This window comes from Plectropomus leopardus, chromosome 12, assembly GCF_008729295.1.
Source record: "Plectropomus leopardus isolate mb chromosome 12, YSFRI_Pleo_2.0, whole genome shotgun sequence".
NCBI classification, from domain to species: domain Eukaryota; kingdom Metazoa; phylum Chordata; class Actinopteri; order Perciformes; family Serranidae; genus Plectropomus; species Plectropomus leopardus.
The window spans coordinates 5,234,901-5,246,328 of NC_056474.1; the positions used below are offsets into that span (position 1 = coordinate 5,234,901).

At 38.5% G+C, this 11,428-nt stretch overlaps 2 protein-coding genes across 2 annotated transcripts; one reads left to right on the forward strand and one right to left on the reverse strand.

Annotated features, from left to right (window-relative positions):
• Positions 1-425: 425 nt before the first annotated feature.
• Positions 426-2,447, reverse strand: ly97.3 (lymphocyte antigen 97, tandem duplicate 3; the record flags this gene model as incomplete). The annotated part of the gene is made up of 4 exons (XM_042497034.1): positions 426-712; positions 1,045-1,167; positions 1,945-2,017; positions 2,379-2,447. Coding segments are annotated over 4 exons (372 nt in total), but the record flags the coding sequence as incomplete, so codon positions are not given.
• Positions 2,448-3,150: 703 nt separating this feature from the next.
• LOC121951204 (gamma-crystallin N-A-like) lies at positions 3,151-7,260 on the forward strand. The gene is made up of 5 exons (XM_042497444.1): positions 3,151-3,199; positions 4,138-4,214; positions 5,443-5,691; positions 6,111-6,256; positions 6,956-7,260. Exons 1-5 carry the CDS (start codon positions 3,151-3,153, stop codon positions 7,089-7,091), a joined length of 657 nt encoding a protein of 218 aa, XP_042353378.1. The 3' UTR covers positions 7,092-7,260.
• The last annotated feature ends 4,168 nt before the right edge of the window (positions 7,261-11,428 follow it).

Sequence of the window (11,428 nt, forward strand, 5' to 3'; positions counted from 1 at the left end):
CAATGGTTAATATCTCCAACACTCTGCAACTCACACCAAAACAATCTAGACTGATAAATAGCACAACAGGTAAGAAGAAAAATATGTATTATTTTGGCATGAAAAGTCCCTTTATAAATGACACATGAGGACACTCTTAAACTTTGAGGTCAATTTTGGACATGAATAATTAATGTTTTAGAGAAAAACAAAGCTCTGGGAGCTGGTGTGATGTGCTTTTCTTCATTTTTAATAGACTTCTAACAGTAGCAGCGGTGTTCTGATTTAACTGAAGTTATCTGAGCACCTTTAAGCTTAAGAAAAAAACTACAATCCAACCTGCTGAAAATGCAACTCTTGCCTGAACATGAATCCTCTTGATGCAGCTGTCAGAAAGAAATAAGAAAACTCCAAATATTTCCAAACATAAGAATGAGAACAGGCACTTGTTTGTCACTTTTTATTATTTGTGATTGGAAAGGGCTGACAGCAATTTCTGCTCTTATGAAAGGTTGCCTCTTTGAATTCATGCATGCGCTCACACTTCGGAGTCACTTGCAGCAGTCAGCATTGGAGTCATAGGGTTTATTTGCTTTTTTCAGTCATACTTTTAATACATTGTAATTTTAGTAGGTGTTGCACATGCCATTGGTACAGCACTTGACATCAAGGTAGGCGTTCATCTTCAGCACTTCGCAGTCTTCCAGAGCCATGCACTTTTGGAATTGGGCATCTAAGGACATAAAAAAGGAGGTTTTAACAAAAATATGCCCTTTTATTTTGTAAGAAGCTGAAAAAAAACCAGTCTCAATCATTTGACACTGATAGAATAGGACTTAAGTATATTTCTCTTTTTGTACATTTTTAAAAAACATATTAATTTACACTACCCCCAATGCCCCCTGCCTTCTAAATTTGGTATCATGGTACTCATGAAAATGATTTTCTTTGGTGAACTTCTCCTTTAATTTGATCATTTACAGCACTCATATTTTATTGCGGTTTATGTACTGAGTCCATGTATTTGTTAAGAATAGAAAAGTTAAAGTATGTTGAGAAACCCACTTGGTGGTCTGAGGAACTTGACTGCAGCGCAGGCCTCCTTCCCTGGTTTACATGTCTCCACAGTGTGCTCACAGGTTCCTCCAGCCGTCTTGGAGACGCAGCGGTGGCAGTTAAGGGCTTCACCTAAAAACCAGGAAAACAATATTTCAGTCATTGTCATAATGTGGTTATGTTAAAGATGTTATATTCCCCTCTCTAATGCCAGACTCCTTTAGGAAAAACAATGATTTAACAATGCTAAACACAGGAGCTGCTGGCCTATCACTGCCTCAAACTGTTATTTTATTTGTGTGATTTTGGCTTTTTAGTGTTGACCAGCAGCTCTCATGTTCAGAGAGCTAAAATTACTTTTTTTGGCAATGGAGTCTGGTGGCTTTAACAAGAGCATAGATGGGGGGGTGAAGTCGCTTCCTTGTCCAAACGGGCTGTCTGACAAAAAGGTAAAACTGTGAAAATGCTCTCGATACAGCATACAATTAAACTGATATTGACTTTTTTATTACTTTTTTTTAGGTGGCTTAAATACATTTTGTTGCTGGCACCCATCTGCTGCAGTACATTGCTTAGCTTTGATGTCGAACTCCAGTCTGCTTCTCCAAACTGGGGACGTGCTGATGGACGTCTGCTGTATGAGATGCACTGACATATATGTCATGTATGTATTAATACCCCATAAAACCCCACTTCAAAAAACTCATCACTATCCCTTTAAGGAGAGACGCCGCACTCTCACAGGTAAGTTAATTACTTTCACATCTTAGAAATGACCCCAACAATCTGTTGCAAAATGAAAAGACTGCCTGAGAATGCGCTAGAAAAGACTGAAAGGGAAAGCAGACATCTCTGTAGCACAGCAGCAGAGGTTGTGTTTACTCAGTGGAGAATCAGTGACAGACTCACCAGCTGTAAACAGCAGGGCGATGGTTAAAACCAACACCAACAACTTCATTGTTCTGTTCAGTACTGCTGCAGCCTGCGAGAGATAAAGCACAGAGTTGATTATACAGTATGAACATTGTTGCAGTGCTCCAGATTTCATGACATTGAACAGTGCTGCTGTGAGATGTTACTAAAAGGTCTTTTTTAGCTGTGATTATTTCTCTTTTTAGGAACTGATTTGAAATATATTCTGCAAATAGTAACAGTTCTGAACAAAAGCAGGTGTATTAGCATGCAAGCACACCCCTTTACTGTGATATAGATATTTGACAGCAAATATGTGGCAAAAAAATGTCAAGATGATACTGATTTGGTATCGATTGCTATTTTAGATATATATTGTTCAAAAGAGAATTAAAGGTTAAATGCACAAAATAAGATAGGAGTGTTCATACCTTGCTGATGCTTCTGCTTTGGTTTCTGCCACCAACTGACATGCATCCATCCACTTTCCCTCTTTTTATACCCGTTTATACTGTGTCCTGCCATGGTAACATCCCATTAAGTGGTGTATTTATGTTAAGTCTATATGCTTAGCACTTAATTCACACTGGGTTCACTGTGTTCAGGGGTTACAGTTTCCAATGCTCAGATTCCTGCATTATGCAAGAGCAGTCCACCCTTTGTCCACTCCTGTATATAATTGATGAGGCTTTTGCAAATATTAATGTATGCATTTGTCACAGACTTAGATAAAGATTTACATTAACTGGATTTAAACCTCAGGAGGACAAGAGGATATTAGTGAAAGGTGCAGTGTGTTTGCTTTAGGTGGATTATGTCTGAACAAAATGAGGGTTTTATACGTGTAGTTTAGTGGTCTTTAACCAGCCTTGGCTACAGACTCATGAACTGACTCAATAAGAAATTCTGACAGCTAGCACTTAATATTAAACTAATGACAGAGGAGGAAAAACTGGCACTCTCACCAGCGGTAAATGCCTTCAACTACATAGTACAGTAAAAAATATTTCTCCTTGCCACAGAAGAAATATAACCTACATTGTATTTTAGTTCAAGGGAAAATAGATGTGCTTTTTGGCGTAAAAGGTCCAGTGTGTATGATTTAGGAGGATATATCGGCAGAAATGGAATATAATATAATAAGTATGTTTTCTTTAGTGTATTATCACCTGAACATAAAGATTGTTGTGTTTTTGTTATAGAATGAAGCGTTTACATCTACATAGGAAGCCGTTCCTCTTCCAGGAAGTCCGTTATGTTGCAATGCCATGTTTCTACAGTAGCCCAGAACAGAAAAACCAAGCATCGGCTAACATTGTTGTGTTTTTGGCCACTGTAGTTAGCAGCCCCTCTGAGACAAGCCAAACAGCATCTAAAAAACACTGATTTGTAACATGAAACTACTTTATTCAGTGTTTTTACTGGTTTAAATGACCTGGTCCATTTGTTTTGGAGAAGAAGAGACCTCTGTGGATAATACAGCTCTCTTTAAAAAAAACTCCTGAACATCTGGATCTTACATTATTGAAGAAAAGAGGTGAGCGCACATTAACAGACGCCAGGCTGGCGACCCGTTCGCAGTAGGTCTAACAGCTTGGAAGACACACAGATTTATCACAGTAAACTGCTTTATTCTGTGTTTTCAGTGGTTTAAATGACCTGGTCTGTTTGTTTTGCAGAAGAAGAGACCTCAGTGGATTATTCAGCTCCCACTAAAAACCTCCTGACCAATGAACACTGTAGAAATCCTAACCAGGAATTTATGCTCAGCACAGTTTTATCTGGTTGCAATCTACAATCCTTACTTCTAGATGTCACTAAAATTACCTGAATCTTACACAGTGTTCCTTTAACTTTTTTTAATGAAATTAATGTTGATTTTACAATGTAATGGCTATGTTTAGACTGCTTTCCTAAATGCCTTGTTTTCAATATGCATGTCCTCTCTACTTTATCCACAAAAGTGATGCAGTTTTCTTCTTTACAGTGGCACCAAGAATAATAACGACTGGGGGGAAGGTTGAAAAGTTAGCCTATTTGTTTCCACCTTAAAGGTCTAGTGTGTAGAATTAAGCGGCATCTAGTGGCGAGGTTACAGATTGCAAGCCATTGAAACTGGGACAAGCATGTAGGTGATCTACAATAGTCAAATCAAAAACAAAAACTGCCCTTTTTAAAGCCAGTGTTTGGTTTGCCTGTTCTGGGCTACTGCAGAAACCACTTTGTGGACTCAAAGGACAAGGTCCAGCTCTGTGGCTCATTCTAAGGTAACAAAAATACAACAATTCTTGGTTTCGGGTGATTATACAGTACTAAAAACATAATCATGAATATTATATTTAATTTCTTTCAATATATACCTCAATATCATACACTCTGAACTATAAGTCCAGAATACGTAGAAAAAATTGCTCCAATATACGAATGGCAGGCTGAAAATGCTGCGATCAGTGCATTGCTTTCTTGTGATGTAATTTCTGCATGTAGTCTGCTAAAAAGAACTGACATCTGTTTGCCTTAGGTGTAAAAGTTCATGTGATTATTTTAAATCTACAACCTGAGACAAATATTTTACCCTTCTTACGACGGCTTTAGTGTGAATGCCAAACCCTGTTGAACTTTCTAATCTTTTAAAACGTACTCAAGTGCAATAAATCATTTCAAAATGCGTGCTTTATCTTCCCTATTAGCCACCGTAGATATGGAGAGAGCGTGGGCTGAAGTCATACAGGACATTAAAAACAGGTTTTATCTGTTTTGTATCCTGCTCAACCTGTCTGACATTAAAACTCTTTGATGTTGCAACTGAGGGAAATTTTCACGGGTCACGGTCTAAGTAGATCCAGGGATCCTGTTTGGATCAGCAGGAGCGAAACAACAACAGAGAGTGATTCGAAATCTGCTTTGGAGTATGACGCTAATTATTTCTATGTTTTCCCAGTTCCTCGCCCAACTTGTCAGAGGACAGATTTCTTGTTTGCACTGGGTCATGCATGTTCTTTAACTTTCCCTCTCTGTTTGTTTTCCCTCCTCTCATCTGGACACCACCCAAATATTACTCTGCAACCCCGACTCAGTGCAGCATCACTCCCAAAGCCCAATCATAGCAAAATCCCCTCTCACTCTATTGTTTTGCCTCCCCCAGAGCCAAACTCCAATATCAGCACTGGCACATGTAAGGGAAACTGTCCATGTGGCAAAACGTCTAAACCCCCCATTGTTGTGCTTTTGTTGCCGCTGCCTCGCGATACCACCACACTCTCTGTTGCCCATATATATCTGGGCGTCCAAATTTTTCCACTTTTAGACTGTGTGACTAGTTGGGAACAGCTAACAGTGGAAAATGTCTCAGTACTCAGGAAAGGTGAGTAGTCGAGCCTTCCCGAACTTTATCATGTGTATCACAAACAAATCACAAAGGAAAATATGTGTCTATCTGCAGCGTTTTCTGTGCACGTTTCTGTTGGGGGATAAATATTTTAATCTTCACACCAGATCGTGTTCTATGAGGGCAAATGTTTCACTGGGAGGAAGCTGGAGATCTGCAGCGACTGCGACAACTTCCAGGACCGCGGCTTCATGAACAGGGTCAACTCTGTCCGCGTGGAGAGCGGGGCCTTCGTCTGCTTTGACCACCCAGACTTCAAGGGCCAACAGTACATTCTGGAGCACGGAGAGTACCCCGAATTCCAGCGCTGGAATGCCCATAATGATCACATGGGCTCCTGCAAGCCAATCAGGATGGTAAGAGTGTGTGTGTGTGTGTGTGTGTGTGTGTGTGTTTGTGAGAGACACAGACAAATATTTGGTTGTTTGAAAAAAAAAAGCCTTGCAGACTGGCATATGTGTGGCCTCACTTGTACACATCTGTTTTCCAAATAAATCTGAATGATTTTTATAATAATGCAGGAATTAGTCATGCAGCAGGTAGGCATATAAACAACTCGCAGGTTTTCACTTGACATGTTGATGTCATCAGCTGAAAGAAAATCACACATTAAATGCACTTGAGACATACTGGAGACCGTGGGCTATACATATCCTCCTCTATGAGCACAGCCTTTGCCGCATAAAGCAGGAGGCCTTGCTCCCTTTGCAGTGAGTTGAAGGTGAACAGTTTTTGTTATGATTCAGTGAGAGGGCATGTCATTATCCTCCCCCAGCATGGAGAGCACTACAGGATGGAGCTGTTCGAGGGAGACAACTTCTCGGGCCAGTGTGTGGAGCTCTGCGACGACTGTCCGTTCCTGCAAGCACGAGGCCTGACCAAGAACTGCGTCAACTCCCTCAAGGTTTATGGAGATGGAGCGTATGTATCTCTGCAGCAGGGGGACACAAGCACAACATATGCAACAATAATCAGGTTTAATATACATCATTGCAGGGGCGGAGCCGGTGGCTGTGAACACTGGGGGGCTCAGCCCAAACTTAGGGCGGGTCCGAGGGGAATGCTCCCCTTGGAGATTTTTTTTTCCACTTTACGTCAGCTGTATGTGCTATTTTTCAAACCATTTCAGATAATAGAATCCCTAAAAATGGTGGGGGACTGAATATAATATTAGCTTTCATCATATTTTTTTACTTTTTTTTTTTTTTTTTTTACTAGTCACTTTTGTGACTATTTTGAAGTTACATAACATAGGTTGGGTAGTCATTGGTGTACGTAGTAGAAGATTTACTCATTTACTCAGTTATTTTAGATTTCTTTGTTAATAGCATAAATTTGGTATTTTTAAGAAAACATTTGAAACTGGAGGCTGCTCCCTTTATCTGCCCTGTCTTTATTAATGGATTTCTGTGAAACTAATTATTATTATTTGGTCATGTTTAAATCTTTTTAAAGGCTTAGTTCAACCTTTAAAAGAAAGGAGAAGATAAGATTTAATTATTTTATTTGGAATTTAGCTTTTATTTTCAGGAGGCATGGGAGGAGAGAGAGAGAGGTATGATATTTTAAACAATGTTCAAAATTTAAATGTATTTAAATTTTATTTATTTTCCCAAATAGCTGGGTGCTGTACGAGGAGCCTAACTACCGCGGCCGCATGTACATCGTGGAGAGAGGAAACTACTGCTCCCACACAGAGTGGCAGGCGGAGAACCCCAACATCCAATCTATTCGCAGGGTGGCAAACTACTTCTAAAACACCTCGTCGTCACTGGCAATGTGACAGCTGCAGGGATGAGGTCATCCACTGAGGAAAAACACACCACACCGTCACGTAATCTGACTCTGTGGGGCTGTAACATAATAAAAGATGAAGAAAATGTTTGACAGTGCTTGTTGTTTTATTTTTGTACTGATTTATTCAAAGGCTGAAATAAAGTAGTGATCCTACAATATCTTCAATCTTATTTCCATTTTTTCCCTTTCATGCTCACTCAGTGTGAAACTCTTGACTTAACCACCACATTTCATTGCGGAAATGGCTACAGGCTATGATTCAGATAATTGCTCTCTCTTATAACTACAAAACCTTTTCTTCATACTAATGGATCCATTACCAAGTTACTGTGAGATACTCTGAATGCCACTAAACAAAGATTAAAAGATAGGTACACTGACATTTTGTACACCCAGGAGTAGGGCTGGGCAATACGTTACCTGAATATCATTATGTAAGACTATATTGTCGTACATTTTACATAACATCATAAGTTCCTGGTTTTGAAGGCTGCATTACAGTAAAGTGATGTAATTTTCTGAACTTACCAAACTATAGCTGTTTAATTATTTGCATTTACTTGGTCATTTTATCCACATTATGACCGATTAATCATCAAAAATCTCATTGTGTAAATATTTTTAATAAAGCCCCTACAGTCAACTGTACAATAATGTAGCATCATTAATAGCAAGGTATTTGGTAGGGCTAGGCATCGGTACTCAATACCTTTAAGGCCGTCATGTCCAAAGTCAGGCCAGGGGCCCAATTGTTGCCCAATTTTAAACAACCCTCTGCTTGTCCTTAAAAATATACTATATGATTAACATAATATTGGTTAATCAAGAAAGATCACTATGCATTTCATGCCCTGCAGATATTTTCACGTTTTCTTATCCGGCCCTCATTCAAAAAAGTTTGGACACCCCTGCTTTAAGAAAATTCACTGAAATAAGACAATGTTTATCGAAACGTCTCCAGTCAAAGTACACCTGCATTCACTCCTTTTTTGTGCGGGGAGTCAACCCACATGAGCTAACACAGCAGCAGTAGCTAACATCGAACTCTGAGCCCCCACAAACTCAGAACAAACTCACACGAACACCAAAACAGCTTGACTTTACTGCTATTGAACTATTAGGTAATGTTAGCCATGTGATGCTTACAGTTAGCCCTGTCACTGTGCGTGCGGTTAGGAGCTCACACTCCTGCAGCAGCAGCTATGTTGAGCATGATGAATTTGACCAAGTATGTATAAACTACATGCCACTCCATTCACATTGTGGGTATCAAATGAAGTACTTTATCGGTGTTAACATCCATTGAAGGGTACTGGTATTAGAAATGGTATTATATTTTATAAAACATTACCCAGCAGTAGTATTTGGTCCAAAATATCGTGATATTTGATTTTTTCCATATGGTTTCGCTCTGTCCAGGAGGGAAATTGAATGCTTTAAATAGTAAAAAAACCAAAACAAAACAACTGTTAAAACCTACTCAAATTAAAACCCAAATTCAAACACACATCAAAGCAGTTATCCAGCCTTATACCAAACTCATTCCCTCATACAGGTGAATTTTGGCAGTCTGCAGTAAATAACAGTAATTGTGTTTCCTCGCCACATATACACTGTATAAATCAAGAGTGAAAGAGAGATATTGCACAGGTTGAAGAGTATCTGCACCTGCCCCAGGGAGCTCTGCTACCACCTAGTGTCATTTATCTATTTTACTGTGAAGTCATGACGCTCACCTCGGGGTTTTTTAAAGTGATCACAATGGGGACGGCAACAGCAGTGACACAAACGTGAAAAATATCTTGACTTTTTGGATTCCTCCTTGAATAAAGACAGAAAACCAAAGAACAGAAACACTAATTCTGAATATTGTTGTAATTAATGTTGTCCATTCAGGGCTTATCCCCCTGAATTCAGTTTGTCCAACAAGCTTTTATCCAGTTTTTCATCATTTTGTGCACACAACATATGTAGAGAACGGTAAAAGCGGTGGAACCCCTGGAAATGTTTTCATAGTGGTGGTCAGATGGGACCATTCAAAATCTGTGGCACATCCAAACTAAAAACCATAACTGAATTTCAGGATTTACATACTCTAAATGTTTATAGGCTAGCTGAATACTATGTTATTGTTTGAGTTCAGGAATCATACCGATATATCTTGTTTTCTTATTTATCTTTGATATCTATTATCTGATTGAATTGATAAATTTATTAATTAAATTTACCATGTAAAACCACCTATAAACTGGTGTTATGGTTTTAACATGGAGGTCTGTGGGAATTTATTCTATTTTGGAGCCAGCTCCAAGTTTGCTAAACTGCAGTTTTTGACACCTCCAAATTGGCTTCATTTTTCAGACTCAAAGGTTGCCACTTGGTTCAAACACCCAACTTTGCAGCAGAAATAAACATGTTTACAGCTCTCTTTTTGTCTCTATAGCTAATCTCTACGAGGGTTGAATTTGTAAAAACTCATCCATTTGCATTTTTTTTACGCTCATAGTTATGCTTATTTAGTGGTGTCAGCCTCTCTCCAAAGTATGGTCTCTTGTGGCTCCAAAAAAAAACAAAAAAACCAAACAAGATGGCGATGGGTAAAATGCCAAACTTGAGTCCACAAACCACAGTATCAGTTATTGTCAGCAGTATTGACAGAGTGGCATATTTAAAAGTCTCTTACAACATTATTAGCTCATAGTTTTGTGTTTTTTGTGAACCACTGCATCATTTTGTGTCACACGGTGGCTGTGGCCGGCGGACCTTTAATGAGCGCTCATGTGCTTTCTCTTCCAACTGTCATGACAACAGAACACCTATCTTTACAAGGTTTCGCTCATGGCCTCGATCGAGTTACAGGGTCAGTATAGGGTAGCTTAATGAGGAAATGCTTTGTCTTGAGTTACACTCAGCGGCACTAGTTTAAGGGCGATTACATATGGCTAACCTTATTCCTGGGCCATTTGCTGCATGAATTGTCTGGGTGTCACTAACATGCCATTAGTCTGCGATGTCAAGGACGAGAAGGAGAGAGAGGAACCTCTGAGCAACGCTTAATGGCATCTGTAACAATGTCTCTGCTGATTTTCTCTTGGGATTTTACATTTTGCACAAAGGATATATGTTTTAAGAGAATATGATAGAAAGCAAACTATCTGCCATGATATTTTGCCATTATGGATATGTTATATCATTAATAAGCCTTGATTATTTGCTTTTATGGAGGTTTCTCTTACGTGGGAAGTGCACAAAGAGATGCATACCCAATTAGTTTTAAAATTACTTTAACCTTAACCTTTTTCAGGGAAATATTTCTAAAAGTGATTGTCTGTTGACTGGGAGACTTGGTGTGTGGGCAGGCTGTCCTTTGTCACTTTTTTTTTTTTTTTTTTAAATGTCAGGTCACACATTATTTAGCAATTATCAACAGAGATAATATTAAAAAAGAATATCATGTTGGGAAAGTGGGGGAGAGTTTTTGTCACACACTTCCTATTTTGTAGTAATAATAATGATAAAAGTGCTTGGTAATTAATTACGAGCAATTGTTTGGCTCTATTTTAGGTTTTCTCTGTGAGATATATATTTTGTATTCAACACTGTCTGACGACGAAATGAGTAATTAGGATGAATACATTTTAAATAGCATTTATTTTATCCCCTTACTCCAAATTAGGTCATCTATTTTTAGCTCTGATACTTATGCATAAAAGATCATTCAGATAGAAAAAATCCTCAGTATTTATCAGACTATGTGAGATATTTTTCACATTTAAAAGGACAAAAATGTAGGACTATACTATATGCTAAATTACCTAAATGTTGTAAAAGCTTATACATTATTTTTTTAATATGTTCGTATGGATCAGGACTTTTCTTTCTGTATTTCTGTACCAACCCAGTTTGAGCTTGTGTCCTTTAGACACATGCTTATGATAAACTGTTTAGTTACTGGTAACTCTTCTGATGTGTGTGTATATCTGGGTCTGTCTGAGAGAGTGTGTGACTTTTTTGTAGTTTTTGTGTCCTGATTTATGTGTGGTTTACATTTTCATAACTTGCCAATAAAAATGATACAAAAATCATAATAGCGCTATACGGTAAAGTAAAATAAAAATAAAAAATATCGTAATAACGTCCTAGCCACCACCACCCTCTCCTCCTTTGATAAATAAAGTACAGTCCCTAAACATAATGAAACCATAGACTTTATGTAACCTTACATGGTTCATGGCTGGCTTTATTTCTTGTGAAACTGTGGTTTATGTTCCCATAACTTGCCAGTAAAAAAAAAAA